General features: G+C 45.2%; 1 protein-coding gene across 2 annotated transcripts in view; it reads left to right on the top strand.

The window, feature by feature from the left end:
• Positions 1-21933, top strand: part of Iqgap1 (IQ motif containing GTPase activating protein 1) — a 90202-nt gene that overhangs the window by 21591 nt on the left and 46678 nt on the right. For both annotated transcript variants that reach the window (NM_001108489.1, XM_039082350.2), the window contains exons 3-9: positions 10240-10396; positions 12948-13025; positions 14592-14668; positions 17434-17501; positions 19082-19195; positions 19696-19874; positions 20233-20317. In NM_001108489.1, the coding sequence (NP_001101959.2) occupies positions 10240-10396; positions 12948-13025; positions 14592-14668; positions 17434-17501; positions 19082-19195; positions 19696-19874; positions 20233-20317 (758 nt within the window). The remainder of the gene's footprint in view (positions 1-10239; positions 10397-12947; positions 13026-14591; positions 14669-17433; positions 17502-19081; positions 19196-19695; positions 19875-20232; positions 20318-21933) is intronic.

Here is a 21933-nt window from a genome sequence, read left to right as displayed (position 1 = left end):
CCTCTAGAAGATTTATTTCTGGGGATTGAGTTGTTTTATATGCCTCCCCTTCCTCCCTCCCTCCCTCCCTCCCTCCCTCCCTCCCTCCCTCCCTCCTCCTCCCTCCCCCCCCTCTCACACACACACACACACACACCCCATGGATATATAGCTATAGTGCTTATTACCTCCTAGCCCTTGGTGTGTATGATCTCCCAGTCCTCACACCAACTTTAGGAGGCGTTAGATGTTGCTCCTGTCCATGTTACTGACAGGAAACGGAAGTCCAGTGGGGTCAGATAATGTCATTCTTATTTCCTTCCCTCTTTTCTCAGGTAAGGGTAGGACATGTTCCTATCTTGGCTGGTTGCCACTTCCACTTTCCCTAGCCTTGCTTTCTCTGTGAGTCCTCCATCTTTGTTCTTTTCTTGTAGGCATGTCTATATCTTCCTTACAAGGACTAAACAAACACCACCCTGTCCCTGGGTTTCCCACCGTCCTGGACTGATTCCCACTCCTTCCCCAACTCTTCTTGCACTTCCCCGTTTCTGTTTGACATGTCTCTTACCAAGTCACACATAGTGGTCTATGGAAGCAACATCTTAGACATGCCATGATAGCATCTGTCCAGGGGGCCGGCCAGCAGCCTTCCCCTAAAGGCAGTCCCGGTGCAGGCAGCTCAGTCCCACATCACAGGCCTCAGGACGGCCAGGCGAACTACTTACTAAATCTGTCCTCCCCTTCCCCTTCTCTCCCTCCTCTCTTTTCCACCCCCCTCCCTCCCCCTCCCTCCCTCTCGTTCTCTCCCTCTTCTCCTTTCCTCTCTCCCAGCGTCTCTCTGTGTAGCCCAGGTTGCCCTTGCACTTGCAGTGATCCTCCTGCCTCTGCCCCTATAGTGCTGGGATTAAGACTACTTTCTGTTGTGGTTTTGGACTTGTCTCCTTTCTATCCTGAAGTCTCCATGGGCCTTTGAGGACCTTCCTCAGAGATGTCCCTGTTGGTGTTTGTCCAAGTGCAGCCCTTTTGGATTAGAAGAGCGTCCTCATCCTGGATCTGGGCCTTTACATCACTCCCTGCAGTATCTGAGGTTCAGTCCTCCTGTGTGAAGGTCTTCTCTGATTGGTTGGTTGTTCGTTTGCTTTGTTTTTAAACTAGCATCCTGATGGCTGTGGCTGGGAAACTCATCTCTGCTTAAACTTGAAAACTACCTGCCGCCTCACCATGGCCCTTACACTCCTTGTTCTGGTCACTGCGTGCTGACTCCTGCTCCAGAGTCCCTTTACAGAGGGACACATCCGTTCTCTTTGCTGTCCCTTTTTACAGCATTGGTGATGGCATCCAGATTCCTGGAGTGTTTTTCCTCCTTGATTGCCACCGCATGATTCTCTTGATTTCTCATCTTGCAGCAGGGACTCCCCACCCTCAGAAGGTCCAGTCCTAGGCGCTCCTTCCTGTCCTGTTTGCCTTTACAACCTGCCTCCCTGGAGAGCACCTCCTCCCTAGGCTTGTAGATCCCGCATCACCTCAGGCCTCAGGCGTGTTTCCAGTGTTTCCAGGCCTTGCGAAGTCACTCTCTGGATGGCTGTCCCATTGTCATTTCCGGCCCAACATGTACTTCTCATCCTCTCGTCTGCCCCGGCTCTGTATGGCTTCATCTCCTATTTAGTCATCCATGCCACAAGTCACCAAGTCATTTATTTTTTAAAAAATGTTTAAAAAAATAAACCTTTTCTCTTTCCTTTTATAGAAGTTTCTGTGAGTTGCTATGGATGGCTTATGGCGCCAGATTTTTTTTCTTTCTGGAACTGTGTGATAATGTGGGATTTTCCCACAAAGTGAATAGTAAGTTATTATTTTTACTATTTGGCAGTCTGGCAGATGGTGATATTGTTACTTTAATTTGCATTTCGTGGATGACTGAAAGTTTTTATGTGGGCACTAGCCATTTCTATTTTTCATTTTATAAGTTGCCTGCTTGTGTTTGTAGCTCTTTTTTCTAGGGAAACATTTGTCATTTTAAGTGTTTAAAATCTATATGTATAAATCCAGGAAATAGTTAGCAATTGTTCAACTTTACCCTTCCAGTTTATTTTTGTTGTTGTTGGAATTTTTTTTTTCTTTTGTTTTAAGCCCAGGTCTTGGTTATGTAGCTGTGGCTGGCCTGGAATTCACCGTGTCCAGACTGGCCTTGGGCTAGAGGAAAAAGGAATGGGCCACCATGATTGCTGCTGCCAGACATTTGGGAGGGCGACGGTTGGTAGTGATTTCTTTGCTTTTGTCCTTTTAAGAGGCAAGGTCTTGGTACATAGCCCAGGCTAGCTGGTCCTGCCTCAGCCTCCTGAGTACAGGATTAGAGCGAGGGTTACATGCGCTCTACTGCCCTGCTTTGTCTGTTTATGCTTTACTTTTTGAGGCTGGCCTCAGCTTTCTCCGTAAGCCCGGGATCTGAGGGCCAGCATCATTTCACCCGGGTAGATACTTTAAAATAATTATTTGTATTGTTTAGTGCGCACGTGGGTGGGGACACATGTGCCATCTGCTCCTGTGGAGAGACAGCTGGGGGAAGTTGCTTCTCTTCTTCCGCCATGTGGGTCTGGGGCATTGAACTCTGGTCATCATGCTTGGGGTCAAGGCACGTGACCCCTGAGCCAACTCATCAATTCCTTCCCTCTGATTTCTCCCTGTGTATTCTTGTTTGTAAACTCTTTCCCTCCTTAAAATTATATAACTTCATACACACACACACACACACACACACACACACACACACACACACACACACACATATTGAAGCCAGCTTGGACTCTGTAGCAAGACCCTGTCTCAACATGCACCCTCATAAAGACTTTCTTAAAAATCATCACGTAATTACACAAGCGCTCGGTTTGTATAATTACATCAGCGGCAGTCACCAAGGTTCATCCTGTCAAGGCTCCTCTCTGAGGGCTTGGTCAGAGCAAAGCCTGTTACTAAGGTCGTGAACGGAGCTGCTGCTGCTGGCTTGAGGAAGCCCAGCTCTAGGGCCTGCGCTTGTGTTGGGAGTGAGTGAGTGTTCAGAAGGTTGTACCTGTTACTGCCTGTGAAGGCAGAAGTACATTGTGGGCTTCAGGGCTGTCGAGATCCTCAGCAGTTAAGAGCTCTTCCAGAGGACGTGAGTTTGAATCCCAGCATCTGCATGGTGGCTCGCCACTGTAAGGAACTCTAGTCCCAGAGGATCTGACACCACTCTCTTCTGGCCTCCACAGACACTGCAGACACACAGTGCACAAACATACGTGCCAAATAACCGCATGCAGAGTAGGAAAAAGACAGGTTTAAAGGGAACAGTGTGGGCTTTGGATTGTGCCAACCTAGGGCCAAGTGTGAGCTGACCAGTGGTGATCTTGGGTAACTTTCATCCAGTCTGTGAAGTGAGGCAACACTACTTACTTTTCTGAGGTTGACGCTAAGATCACATGAGGTAATGAGTGTATTTAGTTTCATGGCTGCCACATGATATTAGATTATTTTTTAAGTTTTGTTTATATTGACAACAAACCTTTCAGTCTAATATTCTGTGAAGGAGTTCCAGATCTGATAGAACTTTGAATAATATTTCACATTTAGGCTACATGCAAGTAGTTTGAGGTAAACCTGCCGAGGAGAAAACGAATATACCCTTTGTGAGAGGAGGAACTCTACTTCTGTAAGAATAGCAATTTTGTCACTAAGCTGGTATCTGTGGCTGAGTCCTCATCACATGTAGAGTATTCTTAGGTCATCACTTGGTGTGATAGTCTCTGAACTGAAGAAAAAAACTTTCTGTTCTGTTTTTTATTTTTATTTTTATTTTAGACAAGGTTTCATTTATAGCACTCACTATGTAGACAAGGCTGGCCTTGAACTCACAGAGTTCAGTTTCATTCTACCTCCTGACTACTGGGATTACAGGTGTGTGCCACCATGCCTGGAAGGAGGGTTCTATTTTAGTTTATAGTTTGAGGGTGCAGCCCGTATGGCAACAAGAGTTTGAGGTCACATTGCAAGCTCAGTGAGTAGAACGATGACCGCTGGTGCTCAGCTGGCTGTCTCATTTTGGTCAGCCTGGGACGCAGCCTCGGAAGGGGTATTGCTCATATTAGGGTGAGTCTTCTCATCTCAGCTAACTCAGTTGAAAATTCCCTCACGGACACACTCACAGGCTTGTCTGTCTCCTATGGTTGAGGCTCTTGTTGAGATGATAGTGTTCAATTGAAGAATGTTCAGAGATGAGTGGGAAGGATGTTGAGGGACTCGAGGAGCCGGTCCCACTCCTGATGATGCCAGGTGGCATTTTGAGTGCCTTCTCCGTGCCAGGTGGTATTCCTAGCGCTTATGTACCCTGTTTCATCATCCAGAACACTATGGGCACACGTTATTACTATTCTCTTTACGGGAACACTTGAAGGAACTGGAGTCATTGTACTTAACGGAAGTATCAAATAGCAAGTGTGACTCACAGGAGGAAAAGACACAGACATCTTCTAATCATCTGCCAAGCACTGTGCTAGACTCCAGTCATAATCTTACTGACTTCTTAACAACAATCCTATTTGGAGGTTTTGCTACTGTCCGCTGTTAGCTAATGAAGAGCAGAGTGTCATGGCACAGGCCTCTATAAACACCACCCGCTCGTGCACTGAGGAGGACCACAAGTTTGAGGCCCATCTTGGCCACACAATGAGACTGCAACTCAAAACAAAAACCAAGAGGAGGAGAACTGGCTAGGTGCTGGCTGTCTCGTTAAGTGTGGATCTTTCTAGGTTCACAGGTGGTGCTGGTCACATGATGCCCTCATTCTTATGTCATCTTGTCCCAGAAGGCCTGCAGAAATCTGGTGCTGGTGTCACAAAAGCTTTTTGGCTACCAGTGTCCAGAGAGGAAATGCTTTCCCTCCAATGTTTTTGATCTCTGTGTGTGGCGGTGGCACAGCCTCCTGCTTAATGCTTCAGTTGATCTGTTTTGGGAATATTGAGGCATCACTGGGGTTGGGGAGAAAATTTTGTATGGCTGATGAATTATCTTTTATGCTATGATTATTTTTTTTTACCATTTATTTATTCTCAATTTATTTATTTATATTTTGTAGTGCTGTAGTGTAGTGAATGTAGGGCCAGAAGCATGCTATGCAAACACTTAACTGCAGGCCACAGATACTAACGTTTTCATGTGTCTTAAATGCATTTATAAGGAAAATTAAAATGCTTAAATTAAAAATAATATTATATATATTTATTCATGTATTTATTGAGGGGAAGGTCAATGTGTGTGTGTGTGTGTGTGTGTGTGTGTGTGTGTGTGTGTGTGTATGTGTGTGTGTAGTATAGATCGGAGGGTAGCTTTTGAGAATAGTTCTTCCACCGTGTCCTGGGGATCAAAAGAGGTTGTCAGGTTAGTGACTGAATGCCTTTACCTGCTCTGCCATCTTTCCAGCCCTAACTGTTGTTTTTTTTTTTTTTTTTCTTTTTCTTTTTTTCGGAGCTGGGCACCGAACCCAGGGCCTTGCGCTTGCTAGGCAAGCGCTCTACCACTGAGCTAAATCCCCAACCCCTAACTGTTGTATTTTATAAGAGAGTTAGTGTCTGAGTTGAGAATTATTGGTGGCTCTACTGTTGAGCAAAACTGTAAAAAACAGTGTTAAGGACAGCCATGAAGCATTCCCAGTCTTTCCCCCCTGCATGGAATTTCTGACACTTCCCTCTGTTTAGATACCCTGTGGTACCCAGTTCTGTTGGGGTCCTGATGAGTGGCAGCAGCAACAGTGGTGCCCTGTGAGAAGAGATCCAAACTAAGAATTATTTAGTTTATCTCTGCCAGTCAGTAGCAGTGACCTTGCATAAATCACTCTGAATTTGTAAATGTGCAAATAAGTCCTTGGAGCAGCCTCTTGGGCAGTCAGAAATACTCATAAATGTTTATGTATGTGAGGACTGGAGAATGGCTTCGTGTTTGGAGCAGTCGCTACTCTTGAAGCCTGGTTCAGTTGCCAGCACCCACATGGCAGCTAACAACCATCTGTAACACTAATCCCAGAGGGTCTGTCCATGCTTCTGATCTTTGTGGGTCCCCAGCACACACTTGCTGCCTATGCGTACAAGCAGGCAAAGCACTCATACACATAAAACAAGTGAAAGCGGGGCAGTGGGGCACACGTCTTTAGTCCCAGTTCTTGGGAGGCAGAGGCAGTTGGATCTCTGTGGGTTTGAGCCCAGCCTGGTTTCAGAGAGTTCCAGGATAACCAGGGCTACACAGATGAAGCCTATCTCGAAAGATAAAAGCATCAACAATAACAAAATATTAAAAACTGTTTCCCATTTCAGTGTTTAAAACATCTTTTTAGTTTTGCTGGGGATTTAACCCAGGCCTTGGCACTTTCTGAGTGCATGTGCTATCTTCCCAAAGTCCGCTCTCCTCAGAGTCACTGTGCAGTGATTCTTGCTGCTTAATGGTTAGAAATGTTTATACACTTATAAACATAAGTGCTGATAAAAATGACCAACCCCTTGGTGGGTTCCTTATTTAACTTAAAAGTCTTTAGAAACTACATAACAACATGGAGAACAGTCATACAGTTTTTGAAAAATGTTGAATGATATTCTTTAATGTTTATTCTATGTTCAAAACCAAACAACCCAAAGAACAAAATCAAAGGGATCTGTGCTACAGCACACTCGTGGCTCTCAGACTTGAAGACTCCGAATGGCAGAAGAGATTTCATGTGATCGGGAGAGGACTGATAAGAGGGGGTTGTTATTCTTAGAATTAGAGTCCAGAGGTTGAACATTAAAGTTATGATAGCATAGCAAGGTCTGGTGCTGTATACTTGTGGCTGCAGTGCACCGGAGGCAGAGGCAGGGAGATCCTGTGTTTGAGGCCAGTCTGATTCTGTCAGTCAATCAATCAATCAATCAATCAATCAATCAATCTGTTGTTCAATCAACCAGTAAGTCAGTTAGTCATAATATCAAGGAACTGTACTTAAAATTAACATTCAAAATTGGAGTAATACAGTATGCTAGCTGGTTTTATGTCAACTTGACACAACTTATAGTCGTTTAGGAAGAAAGAACCTAAATTGAGAAAATGCCCCCACCAGATTAATCTGTGGGCAAGCCTGTGGTACATTTTCTTGGTTGATGATTGATGTGAGAGGGCTCTGCTCACTGTGGGTGGGGTCACCCTTGGGCTGGTGATCCTAGGTGCTATAAGAAAACAGGGCGAGCAAGCCATAAGGAGCAAGCTAGTAAGCAGCATTCCTAGATGGCCTCTGCCCCACTTCCTGTTTCCAGGTTCCTGGCCTGATTTCTTGCTCTGACTTCTGTCAGTGGTGGTAAAATAAATCCTTCTTCCCCAAGTTGCTTTTGGTTATGTTTTATCACAAACTAAGATGCACACAACCCTGCTTTTCCCAAATCTGATTTATTTTATTCTCAGAAACAAACCATTGGGGAGTAGCTGATCAAAGGTTCGCTTATGTGTGGTGATTGGAAGCAGTGCCTGAATTTTCCTCTCTCTTCTGGCTTCTGCCTCTGCTCATCTAGTCACCAAATCACAGTTGGCTTTTTTAGTTCTGGTTTTTGGTTTTTGGTTTTTAGTATCCTACCTTACTGCAGGAACCTTGTAAGTGTAGGCATGTTTTATAGCTATTGGACCATGGAGGGCAAAGACAAAAGATTGTAGGAGATCACCTAGGTCAGTCCTGTCTTTTATTTTCAATTTGGTCTAGTAGTTTCAGAGAGGAGGAGGATCTAATCACCTAAGGGAACTGTCTCAGACTTGGGTCAGATGAGTCCACTCTGCTGTTATCCAAGTCCGCCCTATCAGTTGACACCGTACCAAGCAAAGAATGTTTTTTTCTTCGCCTATTGTGTGCTGCTTTCGACTTCAGCTGTTGTGGTGGGAGTTGTTCCTGTGAATGAGAACCCAATTTAGAGGGTCCCCTGAGAGCTGGGGTTGCCAGCAGCTGTTTGTCAGAATGACCTTTTTCACCCGCCACTCCCCACCCTGTTTGGTTTCTGAGACAGGGTCTTTCTACATAGCCTTGGCTGTCCTGGAACTCAGTATGTAGACCAGGCTGACCTTGAACTCACGGAGATCAACCTGCCTCTGCTTCCCAAATTGGGATCTGAGGCGTGTGCCAACACAACTGGCCACCCATTTTCTTTTTAACAGTAAACTACTAGGAAGAAAGTAATGCGACATGTCCTTTGCTCTGCTCTTTCCGTCCCAGCAGCTGCTGTTCTTCCCAGACCATCTCCTGACGGCTTTTAGGCCCTGTGAAGAGACAGCTTGAATTTTGTAGCCCTGGCAGGATGGTGGCTGGTGTAGTTACCATTGCAATTCTTCTGGAAAACTCTCTTCTTATCGTGACAGTTGAAAGGAAAGTCAGAAGAAAAAGTTGACATTGTGTTTGGGAGACAAGCAGAAGGTTCTCTGGTCTGTCCAGCTGTCCATCCAGCCTTTACTTAGCCACCTACTGTGTGTCACACTGTTCATGGGGCACTAAAAGAGGCTTGGTTTGAAAATAGAACTAACTGACTGGTCTGTAGTATTTGAGGTGAAAAAAGGAGAAATGTCTTACTTTTTATGTGTATAAGTACTTGCCTGCATGTATGTACACCATTTATGTGCCTAGTATCCATGGAGCTCAGAAATGGGTTTTGGATCCCCTGGGACTGGAGTTACACATGGTTGTAAGCTGCCATGTGGGTCTTAGGAATGGAACCCAGAGCTTCCGGAAGAGCAGCCAGTGCTCTTACCCGCTGAGACATCTTTGTCTTTTAGTGTTGAGGAGGTACTGGGCATTGAACTTAGGACCTAGAGCCTACTAGGTAAATGCTGTACCACCGAACTACATCCCTATTCCCCTTTTAATGTAAATGTCAACCAGTACAATCATAATGGGGTCCTATAGTCTTGAGTACTCTGGTGGCTGAGGCAGGAGGATTGCTTGAGCTCAGGAATTAAACACATCAGGACCCCAGACTCCAACAAAACAAAAACCTCCAGCCAAAACAACAAAATAAAAACTCTTGTGCCGACACACTTTATAAAGCTTATTTTTACTCACCAGGACCTTTTTTCACTTAGCTTTTCACACATTCTTGACTTTGGTCTAACAGATCAAGCAGCATCTGATGTTTGGATTTTTTTCCCCACTGTGGAGAAGAGTAGGAGGATACTGCTAGCCTTCATAACTTGAGGGAATAATTTTAATATGCGTTCTTATTCCAGGTTCATAAGTCAATGAAAGTTCTGAGGTTCTGTGTAGAATTTAAATACATGAACATTGGAATGTGCACACGATAGCTTCCCTTAGAGACTCAGGAGACTGGCGAAAAGTGGGTAAAGGGCTGTCAGGATGGCTCAGTGGATGGAAGCGTTGTTTCCAAGTGTGATGATCTGAGTTCAATGCAGGGAGGTGGTGAGGGCGCACCGTGGAAGGAGAGAACAGACTCCCGCAAGTGGTCTCCTGGCATCCACTCACACGCCATGGCAGGTGCTGCTTACATACACACGCACACACATACTTACAGAGGTGTATACGCACACATACAGGTGCACACACATACACACCTTTACTTACATGTGTATTTATTTTAAATGTTTAAAAAATGTAAAGAGGTTAGCAATCATTGCTGTGAACAACTTTCTGTTGGAGGTTTGTGTTTGGCTTCCACTCCCTGCACTCGTGAGACCAGCGTCCAGTGGGTTTCTTTTCCCCTCGTGTGTAGCCATGTCTTCTTTCCTGTGTCCAAGGAGCCTCTTAAAACATTCATCATTCAGGGGGGCTTGTTATGTAGAGAAAGCTTGTGCTTTACTCTTTCCTTAGGAGTTTCCTTCTGCAGTATTTTAGCTGATTGACTGTTTTTGTTTTTGTTTTTGTTTTTGGAGCTGGGGACCGAACCCAGGGCCTTGCGCTTCCTAGGCAAGCGCTCTACCACTGAGCTAAATCCCCAACCCCAGCTGATTGACTGTTAAAAGCAACCTTAGTGCCTGAGCCTAGAAGGTCACCGCCCTGAAAAAGCCGCCAGTGACAGCCAGTTGAGACCAGTGACAGCCAGTAAATGATTGAGATGGTGACTTCGGTTGCAGATGGATTTTTCCAACCTTGCTAAGAGGTCTCAGCCACAGCCAGGAAGCCTGTCCGTGTGGAATGTGTTCGAGAGTGTTCTTACATTTGGCTCAGAATAGAAATTAAAACCCCCAGAGAATTTCTGACCGTCTTTTTCTTGTGTGCAGGTGGATGGAAGCATGCCTAGGGGAGGACCTGCCGCCCACCACAGAGCTGGAGGAGGGCCTTCGGAATGGGGTCTACCTTGCCAAGCTAGGGAACTTCTTCTCCCCCAAAGTGGTGTCCCTGAAGAAAATCTACGATCGAGAGCAGACCAGATACAAGGTGAGCTCTTTGCTTGGTGCTTAGAATATTTCTGCGCACGTGAGAGGGTTAGCACGGGTGCTCTGTGTGGCATCTGTGGAGAAATCCATGCAAGGTGTGTGCTTGTTGCAAACAAAGCACCCACCTTAAGGGACCCAGGATAACGGAGTGGTACAGAGTGAATACTTCAGGAAATGGTGTCAGCTGAGCAGTTCTAGTAGCATGCTTCTGACAGGGTAGTTTAACTAGAATTTCTCAGCCTTGGTGATTTATTTTTTCATTCTTAGAAAGTAGAGGAAGTAACTGGGGGAATTACCACTGTCACTAGGTACTGTGACTGACCTAGTGTAGCTGTTGTGACTTTGGGAACATTCTTCCTGCCATGCTGAAGGAACTGAAGATAAGATGGGAAAGAAACTTCATTTCAGAAAGCGTATGTAAATGAATGCACTGCATCCTGCGGCCATCCCTGAAGAGGATGGTCGGGATGTGGAGAACAACCAGATTTCCCATCTTCAGAGCTCTTGATAGCAACTTGCGTCTGAGTTAGTTTGAGAGACAGTGAAGGACGACATAGCCAGAATGTAAAGGGCAGACTTTCAGGACTGAGCCCAAAGCCATATGAGCCAAAGCTACAGACTGTGAAAATAGTTTTTATGTTTAAGGTTTAAATTCAGGTCAAGAAGGTATAGGTCTTTAGCCAAAATCACTATGCGCTAATTATCTGAAATGAGAAAAGTCAGTAAGAAAGACTTATTTACTGCGGCCCACAGTTCCCTGGGCAGTCTGTGGTCATTCTGCTCCGGTCTTCCTTGGCCGTGCTGCCGATCCCAGCAGGGAGCAAAGCTCAGAAGGGCTTACCTCATGGTGGCTGAGAAGTGAGGGGAGCAGGGGAACAGGAGACAGAATGAGGAAAGAGAGGGAGAGAAGGGGAAAGAGGAGAAGACAGACTCTTCAGAGATGTGTCACCAGTGACCTACTTCCACCCCATCAGGCCAATCAACCAGGAACTTAGTCAATGGCTCAGTCATTGATGACGTTAGGACCCTCACATTACAGCTATCTCTTTGCACTATTAGCTGGGGACTAAAATCACTCAGGATTCTTAGAGGGTATTCTAGATCCAAACCATGAAATCCTAAACAGCAACTCCCCCATCCCCACCCCCACAACAGAGTTTCTCTGTGCAGCCCTGGTTGTCCTGGAAATCCATCTGAAGAGAAGGCTGGCCTAGAACTCAGATATCTTCAGGCCCCTGTTTCCTGAATGTTGGGATTTAAGGCAGACACCACCGCCATGCCTGACTAGAAACTTCTTAAAAATGAAAGACTTAATATTTTGAATTTTAAGTAAAAAAGCTATGACAAAGACATCTTTAGAGCTATTCCCTGCTCCTCCCTTTCCTGAGACAGGGTCTGCCTTGTGTATCCCTGGCTTAACCCAGAACTTGCTATGTAGATCAAGGAGGCCTGGAGCCTGCAAAGAGCTGTTTGCCTCTGCCTCCTGAGTGCTGGGGTCAAAGGTGTGCAGCCACTGCCCAGCACAGGAGCTGTTCTGAGGATAGCACAGCAGCACACTAATGAAGAGGGGAGGTTTCCTGGTCTCACTTTGTAAGCCTGGCTGGCCTGGAACTTGTGACAATTCTGCTTCTGCCTCCTGAGTGGCACAGGTGTGTGCCATCATATGTACCATTATATTAATTTTTTTTTTCCAGAGCTGGGGACTGAACCCAGGGCCTTGCGCTTGCTAGGCAAGCGCTCTACCACTGAGCTAAATCCCCAACCCCTATTAATTTTTAAAAATTAATTTGCCCTAGCAATGTCTTTAAAAGACACATACACACACACACATGCACGCACGCACGCACGCACGCACGCACGCACGCACGCACGCATCCCTTTGTAGATGGGCATGATGATACACGCCTTTGATCCCAGCACTCAGGTGGCAGAGGCAGGCGGATATCTGAGTTTGAGGCTAGCCTGGTCTACAAAGAGTTCCAGGACAGCCAGGGTTACAAAACAAACAAGGAAAAAAATGTGTATATCCCTTCATCTCTTTGTAAATTGATCTTGCTCCAAACTAATAGATGTAGGGTTGTAACTCAGAGGATAGAGCTCTTGACTAGCATGCATGAGTCTCGGGGTTTGATACCCAGCACTGATTTAAAAACAAGCAGATGGGTGTTTGTAGGGGATTACTTCTAGGTATATTATGAAAACCCTGACCGGTAGGTTGTTTCTATCTGCTCAAGCCTCACACTAACCTACGAGGTTTACGTGTGCACCGTCTCCTCACACTGCAAAGCTGAATGACTCCCACTGTCATCAGCAGATGTCCAATCCCGAGAACCGAGCCTCGGATAGTGTGATTCCAGAGACCAAGCTGTAAAAGCACACTGCTGAGGGAGGTTCTCCACGCAGTTTCTAAGTGAGAGGAGGGCAGAGGGCAGCTTCTTGGTACTAAGGTGGGAGTGTAATGACCTTAAGGGAGGGGATGGTGTAGCGATTCACAACAAGAGCTTTTACATAGCACTTGCCAAAGCATGCAATGCTCTTGTGTTTTCTTTCAGGCTACCGGCCTACACTTCAGACACACGGATAATGTGATTCAGTGGCTGAATGCCATGGATGAGATTGGATTGCCTAAGGTAACCTACGGGGTGCCCATGTCACTGCTGGTGTTGGCATAACAGCTCTCATTTAACCTGCAAAGTTATTCTACACAGTAATCAATGATCTGTCTGTCCTTCCTCTATCTTCCTCCCATTCACCCTTCCCTCCCTTTACTCCTCTCTCTGCTCATTCTGAGACAGTAGCTCAAGCCGTACTCTATGCTGGCTTGGAACTCAAAATGCTCCTGCCCCAACCTCCAGAGTACTGGGTTTATAGGCACATAACACCATGCTGGCTAAGTTTTGCCTGCTCCTCCTTAATGATAAAGGTTCTTTTCAGTTTGATTCGGGAAAAGAATTTTAGTCTTTTTCTTTCATATTTTTTCTTTTTCCTTGGTAAGGAAATACTTTTCATCACTGTGATGGGATTAGGTGGTGGTTTTGATTCTCTTAGACTTCCCTGTGGAGCCCAGGTTTTTATAATAGAAAAAGAAGAGGGCTACAAGTGAGCTCTGGAGTGTCACCAAGTGTCACCATCGTGTGGTGACCAGTCTCCAGTGTTAACTACTGTGTTGAGCTCTTTATTACACATGGGTCTGTTGAGCTGACTCAAATGTGGATCTGCTTCTGTGTGAGAGGCCAGCTTTCGTCCCCACTTCCTCAGAGCAGCTGCTGAAGTGCTCTTCTCTGTCAAGGGTACGTCCCACAAATGTCAGGAAGTGATTGCGCCAAGTTACTATGGTTACCTGGCCGTTCTGTGTACCTATACCTCCTGTTCCTGTTTTCTGTAATGTAAAATGCACGCTCATGTAAACTACTACACTGTACCTGTGACTTCCTGCCTTTCGTATAGTGTTGTCATCTATAAGTGATGACAATTTAGCATCCTTTAAACGGTATTTGAAGCGTGTTTGTGTTTGTGTTTCTAGGGGTCTTTTGTTGTGTTGTTTTGTAGTGGCACTAGGGAGGCCTTAGTGGCAGCTAGGCAAGTGCTCTACCCTCAGGCTGTGTCCTCAGCCTTCATTGGTTTGTATTTTGAGACGTTCTCATTGAGTTGCCCAGGCTGCCCTTCAGCTCATCCAGGCAAGCCTTGAACTTAGGGTTCTTCTGACTTAGTCTCAGAAGTTTGGAGATACCCTAACCTATCATCCAGTCCTTCCCCAAACTTTCTTCATTTATCTGAAATGCCTCTTTTATCCATCCACCATCACAACAACTCTGCGGCCCGCAGCTTGCTTCTCCTCAGCATGGCCTGGGTCCTGCCTCCTGTGCTGTGCGCTCTCTAAGCTCGGCTTTATCCTTCCCTCCACAGCTAGGGTACATCCTTGTCCCACTTGCCAGGTCCTCGCTTGTCTGGCTTTGAATTCGATAGCAATCGTCTGATTTCACCCTGCTTAACGACCTCGTTTTCTTTCCACTTTGGAATATGCTCTGTGCCTTGCAGAGAACTTGAGGCTCTGCTCACTCTCCTGAACACGAGCCTCACTGCTGTGTTCCCTGAAGATCTTTTCCTGAGCTCTGGTCTATCTTAGTAAAGGTCTTTATTCATTTCCAGATTCTTCTAACCAATCCATTTAGTCTACTTCTTTGATTTCTTCCTAGATTTTTTATCCAGAAACCACAGATATCTACGACCGGAAGAACATGCCAAGATGTATCTACTGTATCCACGCCCTCAGGTAACCAGGGCCTCTTAGCAGAACAAGTCACTTAAGGATAACTGCTCGGGCCAGTGGGTATTTTTTTTTTTTTTTTTTTTTGTCTGTGCTGTAAGAATGAAAGAGGTTTTACATCAACTTCAGGATTTTCAAGTGGAATAGAAGCTATTATCCTTACTGAAACACCTGTGTTTTTCTAGGGAACAGAGAGAAGGGATTGTTTATTTCCATAATATATTATTGTTGCAGAAACATGGTATAATCTTTCATTTTTTTTAATCTGGCGCCTCTCTGAATTCTGCATCTTAATCAGGGTGTGGTGTCCTTTCTCCAGTCAGCCATCTGGGGCCTTCCATTGTTATTTGTTCATTAAGTGATTGCTATACCAACACAAATATGATAGGAGGTAAAGCATAATTTCATGGAAAATGACTTAATTTCAGGTTCCCACTTCTTAGAATCATCAGGGTACTGAACTAGCAGGAGTCTGAAGGGAGGTGGGGAAAGGAAGAGGTACATTTTGGTAGCTGGGAATGGAAGTATATGCTAGCAGATTCCTTCATGGCTCTAGGACTGAGAAAGGTTGAGGAGGAAGTGGGATGTGAAGGTGACATTTGTTTGTTTGGATTCCCCTTGCTATATAGCGTGCGTGTGTGTGTGCGTGTGTGTGTGCGTGTGTGTGTGTGTGTGTGTGTGTGTGTGTGTGTGTGTGTGTGTACCTGTAAGAAGCCTTTTATCTCAAGTTAAGTCCAGGACCTCACACATGCTAAGCAAACCTTCTGCCACTGAGCTGCTCCATCTCGGGTCTTTTGTGAGACTTGGGCGAGACCCTTGGTATCACCCGCATCATTGTGAGCATGCAAAGAGTGACTGCAGGGAGCTCGTACATCTCTGTGTTAAGAGCATAACAAATTCATATGCTTGCGTCTGAGCCAAAGCCTGATTAATTCTCAGCATTGTGATTGGCGTGGTTTGCTGAGGTCTGTCCGTAGTGATAACCTTGTAAAGGCCATGCCTACAATGGCTGTCTGAACTTGGCAGGCACGGAGCCTAAGTTGACAGAATTCCTCTCTGCTCCCTCTGTAGCCTCTGATGTAGCTTGGGTCCCAAGCCCTCAGTTCTTTGAAACATAGATGAGGAGTTAGCTATGCCTTCCTGATGATGGGGTCAGGACAAAGGGAGGAAGCCTGCCATTGTTCTCCATTCCTCTTGCATATGCAGTAGGTGCTTAGAAAGCACACACAGAGCCGAGTGTTCTGACTTGGGAGTAATGCTTTCTTTCCTCTCATTTGTTGTTTTTCCTGAAAGGTAAGTTGGCAACCCTTGATAGTACGTAGGAAGAGGCTGTTAACTACTCGGGGCCTCAACAACAGCTCTCAGGACAGATTCCCACCTCATGACTTTGTATGTACCAGCAGTAATACAGAGCTCCCCGCAACCCCCAACTTTCAGTGCTAGAGTCTTACCCACACCTGGCCCAGGCAGGCAAGCGCTCTCTCTGCCACTGAGCTGTGCTCTCAGCACCTCCTGTTCCCAGAGCTTTACTGGCTCTGATCCACAGGCAGTTGCTGCACCGAGGCGGTGCTCAGTCGAGCTTTCCTTCCTTCCCCTAAGGTTTTACACGTCTGAGAACTGATGCTAGCTTGGTGTTAGAAGGATCAGTATTCTAGGTCATCCTGGCCTACATAGTGAGTTCCAGGCCGCCAGGACTGCACAGTGAGACCCCACCACCAACCACCACAAAGCAAACTGAAATAAAACCCCACTGATTTTGATGTTAAATAGGCCCATTATCCCTCACCTTACATTAAGAAAAATAAAAAACTTTCATGTTGTGAAAATTGAATTTAAGTTAGTGTGAGTTCATTTGTTGCTAAAACCTGGTAAGGACAACAGATTGTCTAGAATATTTATCCACAGGCACGGTTATTTTGGAAGATACTGGGGTTTATAATTATCTGAAAAACCGTGAAAGACCCTTTTAGATTTATTTGAAAATGATTTTGTTTTGCGAGTGCACAAGGGTGTGCATGTCAAGTTCAGGGCACAGCTTACAGGAATCAGTGGTTCTTCCATCAGTGGGTCCTGGGGATCGAACTCAGGTTTGATGGCCAGATGCCAGAGGCACCATCTAATATGCTTTGTTTGTTTGTTTCTGTGCCTTGCTGAGACACTGTAGAGTCCTCTGATCTCTTCTAATTCATTGATTCTGATCTGTTGGAGCTCCAGGATCAACCAAACAATATAGACTTGTAGACATTTCTCTCTGAAAGATGGGTTGGTGAGATTTGTCTTTCCCATCATCGAGTTTAGAGTCTAGAGGCTTTTTATTCTCTGAAGAACAAAGATAAATAAAATAGCATGTACTGTATTTTAACTCTTAGTTAACTGAACCGAGCTTCTGTGTCAGCGATAGCAACTCCACTGAGGCTAGAGCCGCTCGCTGTCTGCGTCATTTTCATGAGGCTTGTTTAATGTCTCATCACCTAAACATACAAGTATGCCTCACTTGTGCGAACATCGTGTTACTATAACACGATTTATATTAACACCAGCAGCTCAGCATATATTAACTTTGGGGCACAACTGGGACCTGAAGTTGTAGTCTAAGGGGAATCTTTCATCCTATTGTGCCTCTCACTGTGACACAAAGCATGCTGGGGTAACAGTCATGGCTGGGGGAGGGGGTGCGCTTCTCAGTGCTCCTTTTCCCAGGCTCCCCCCTCCACCTGAGCCACAGTTGCTGTGGCAGGAGGCCTCACTCTTTGCACATTGGTGTCTTCTAGTTTGTACCTGTTCAAACTGGGCCTGGCTCCTCAGATTCAAGACCTGTATGGAAAGGTTGACTTCACAGGTAAGGAGTTCCAGAGGCTTGTGGAAAATGTATGACTCATTTGGTAATCGCCTGGGAAGTTCAACAGTGCCTATCTTAAAGGAGAAGGCTCTAGAAAATGCTCCCACAAGGAAGTGGGAGGAACATAAATGAACTACCCTTTTAGTGTGGGAAGAGCATGGACCGGAGAATTGCAAACTGCTCTTTGGCTTATGTGAGGATGGCGGTAGAGTTCGTGTTCTTATACATATTTTTGTCTGTGTGTCAGTTGTTTGAGAATAGTGACATTAAGACTTAAGATGGTGGTATGTGGAGCTAACATTAAATGTGTACGGGTTGTTAAAAAAGCTTTATAACTAGCACCTGTTGGGGAAGAATTAAGGGGCAAGACTGGAGAATGAGTTGACTCAGAAACACGTTTAGTTATGTTAAAGTCTAAGCTTTCTTGTTCCATATTTCCTGTATATCGTAAGAACAATGAAATACCTTGTAGAGAGAAGCTTTGGAGACTGGAAATGGAGAGTCAGACAGTAGCAGGTGGCCTGGTGGAAGCCTGTACGTCAGAGACTGTATTGTGAGACTAGAGCCAGAAGACTTGGTGGGCCCAGGCTTTCTCTGAGAGCTAGTTGTGAGAATTAAAGGTTCTATGAGAATAGCCTCAATCCTTTTCCAAGAATGGCACCTCCCATGATCTAGGGGTTTTCCACTTAGATCTGCCTCTTTTTTTTTTTTTTTTTTTAAGACTTATTTATTTATCATATATAAGTACACTGTAGCTATCTTCAGACACACCAGAAGAGGGCATCAGATCTCATTACAGATGGTTGGGAGCCACCATGTGGTTGCTGGGATTTAAACTCAGGACCCCTGGAAGAGCACCCAGTGCTCTTAACCACTGGGCCATCTCTCCAGCCCTAGCCCCGCCTCTTAAAGGGCTCTACCTCTCAGAACCCCACAGTGTGGACTGAGCCTGTAACATGGGCCCTTGTGGGCTAGGCCACAGTCCAAGCCGTAGCATTTTGTGTGTCTGCTCTGGTCAGGTACTTGAAGGGATGGAGACCAGGAGGAAGATTGGACAGTGGTAACACTGGTCAGGAGTAAGGGTCAGATCTCTCAACTGGTGATTATTTTCTCAGCCGTGGAGTTTGAAATTGGTAGTATTTTATCTATAATATTTTTCCTTCCCGGAAACTCATTCACCAGACTCAGGGAAAAGGTCAAAGCCTCCATTATCATTTGGCTTTCTGCCCGGGAAAGGAAACTGAGTAGCAGCTAGTGGTTTGGATAATAGAGACTGAGATAGCAGATTGTGACTCAGTCACCCAGTTTACCTTAAAGCCTCCGATCATCAGCAGATTAGTGCAGGGAGGGCTGGAAGTACAGTTCTTAAAAACTATGGCCCCTGGGTCTTTTTGCCTTACAGTTATGTTTGATGCTATTGGTAATAGAAGGAGCAGATTTATTGACCACATGTCGTCTAGCAAGTACTAAGTGCCTACAGTATTTCCTTAATCCTTAATTGGAGGCAGAGGCCATTTTATCCCTTTGAATTATGAAAAGGTACTTACCTTGCTTGACTAGGTCTTCATTCTTCCCTGCAGAGGAAGAAATCAACAACATGAAGATTGAGCTTGAGAAGTACGGGATCCAGATGCCTGCCTTCAGCAAGATAGGGGGCATCCTGGCTAACGAGCTCTCGGTGGATGAGGCTGCATGTAAGGAGGGAGCTCTTCATAACTCAAGGTGGCTATGCTGTGCTGGGGTGGCAGGAGCAGCTCTGCTAGCAGCTTTGATCAATGGATAGTTTAGGCTAAAAGTAGATTATCCATTTTTATTAAAGACAATTTTATTAAACGCCCTGCATTTTGGTGCCTTTTAGGGATCTTTCTCTTATGGTATTTATTACACAGTTCAGGGTGAACATTTTTCTTAGCACATATACTTGGTCAGGGTATATTACGAATATTCAGTGTGGTGAAAATTCCAGTGGATTCTAGATGAACCACCTGCTGTGTGCAAAGGAGGAGATGGCCGGTGATGGAGGGACAGCCAGCCCTCCAGCCTTGCTTGTGATTTTTCTCTGGGCAAGGGGTCTACCATCTCTGTGATGGCTGGTCGCAATGTCCTTTTGTCTGTAGAGTGTGTACCCGTTACCACCTGTAGTCTCAGTGTGCTGTGTCTTGATTTAGTTTCTTTGTTTGTTTTTTTTTTTTAGTACACGCTGCTGTCATTGCTATTAATGAAGCTATTGATCACAGAGTTGCAGCTGACACGTTTACGGCTCTGAAAAACCCCAATGCCATGCTTGTCAATCTTGAAGAAGCGCTGGCTCCCACCTACCAGGATGTGCTTTACCAGGCCAAGCAGGACAAGATGACAAATGCTAAAAACAGGGTACAAGTGCAACATCTTTTTAATTGACTGTGTTCTTCCATGTTTGGTAAACCAGCCTGTGAACGCCATTTTATTGACATGTAACTCATGTGCAGTACAGTTGGTCCATTTTGAGTGCCCAGTTGAGTTGTCGCTCCTGGCTCTGCTCTGCACGAACCCCTTACTGTTTGTAATAAGGGGACCTGGGTCTTGTGTTTTTAGGTATAGCCATGTAACTTTGTCACTTCCAGAAGGTCTGACTCCATACTTAGACTTGTTCTTGGCTTTGTCGTGATGGTGGGTGGGAAGCAGCACACACAGACTTCTCCACGCTCTTCAGAGACCTGGGTTCATCTCTACTGTTTTTACTCATCCTCAGACGGAAAACTCTGACAGAGAAAGGGACGTTTATGAGGAACTGCTCACACAAGCTGAAATCCAAGGGAATGTAAACAAAGTCAACAGTAAGTACAGCCTCCAACTTACAAACAAACCTAAGGCAGGAGATGAGCTGCCTCAAGACACCCGAGTTTCTTCTTTCTTCTTTGTAGTGCTAGGGTTGGAACCTAGGGCAAGCACGATACCACTGAGTTACACCCCAGCCCAAGGAAGGATCTTTTTCTTTTCTTTTTTTCCCCCCTTTCCTCCCCTAAGACAGGGTTTCTTGATGTAGCCCTGGTTGTTCTGGAACTCACTCTGTAGAATAGGCTGGTCTCAAACCCAGAGATCCACCTGCTTCTGCCTCCCTGAGTACTGGAATTAAAGGTGTGTATCACCACCAAAGAAGTATCTTAAGAGAAGCCTCCTTTAAAAAAAATTTTTTAGGGCTGGGGATTTAGCTGGGGATTTAGCTCAGTGGTTAGAGCGCTTTTTTTTTTCTTTTTTTTCGGAGCTGGGGACCGAACCCAGGGCCTTGCGCTTGCTAGGCAAGTGCTCTACCGCTGAGCTAAATCCCCAACCCCTAAAAATTTTTTATTTGACTATATTTAATTGTAAAGATACAATCATGCATTATCTTTTGTTTATGTTCAATGTTATATTCTGAAAAATGAAGTTCCTTTTATTTTACTTAAGGAAAAAGTTATCACCCCAGCTCAGGTATCCGTTAATTGAATTGCAGAGATAAGGGATGGTCTTCTAGGAGCCTACATGAGATCACAGATCTAAAGCAACTTCTCAGCTAGCCTTTCTGTATCTTACCTTTGAGCGAGTGTGTATGTTTGTGCATGTATGTGAGTGTCTGTTTTTTTTGTTTTTGTTTTTTTTTTTTTTTCTTCTTCTTTTTTCTTTTTTTTGGGGCTGGGGACCGAACCCAGGACCTTGCGCTTCCTAAGCAAGTGCTCTACCACTGAGCCAAATCCCCAACCCCGAGTGTCTGTTTATTTGTATGAATATGTGTGTCTCTGTGTGTGTGCATATATGAGAATGTATGAGTGAGAGAGAGAGAGAGAGAGAGAGAGAGAGTGTGTGTGTGTGTGTGTGTGTGTGTGTGTGTAATTATTTTCAGTGCTTGGGAATTGGGAATTGAACCTAGGTCCTCACTCATACCCAGGAAGCACCACCATTGTGCTGTATCCCTGGCCCAGCTCTGTACCTTTGGCTGCTTCCCCTTGCAGTCTCTAGACCAGTAGTTCTCAACCTTTTTAATGCTGGACCCTTTTAACAGTTTCCACCCTCCAAACATACTTATTTTGTTGCTACTTTGTAACTGTAATTTTGCTACTGTTACAAATGTTATGAATCGTAAAGTAAATATTTGATATATAGGCTATCTGACCTCCCAAGAGGTTTCGACCTTCAGGTTGAGAACAGCTAGTCTAGTTTATCTGAGACCCCCTTTCTCTTGGGTTGCTGTCTGGCCTTCTGAGGGAGCTTGAGATCTGCATCTCTCTCTTTTTTTTCTTTTTTTCGGAGCCGGGGACTGAACCCAGGGCCTTGCGCTTGCTAGGCAAGCGCTCTACCACTGAGCCAAATCCCCAACCCCTGCATCTCTCTTTTAATCCAAGTTAAGTATTGCTATGTCCCAAATATTTCAATTTTTTAGTATTCTATTGATTTCTTTTTGCAACATTAATGATAA

This window comes from Rattus norvegicus, chromosome 1 (assembly GCF_036323735.1).
Source record: "Rattus norvegicus strain BN/NHsdMcwi chromosome 1, GRCr8, whole genome shotgun sequence".
NCBI lineage: Eukaryota > Metazoa > Chordata > Mammalia > Rodentia > Muridae > Rattus > Rattus norvegicus.
The sequence above is the reverse complement of the archived record's forward strand: the minus strand, read 5'-3'. Positions and strand labels throughout refer to the sequence as shown.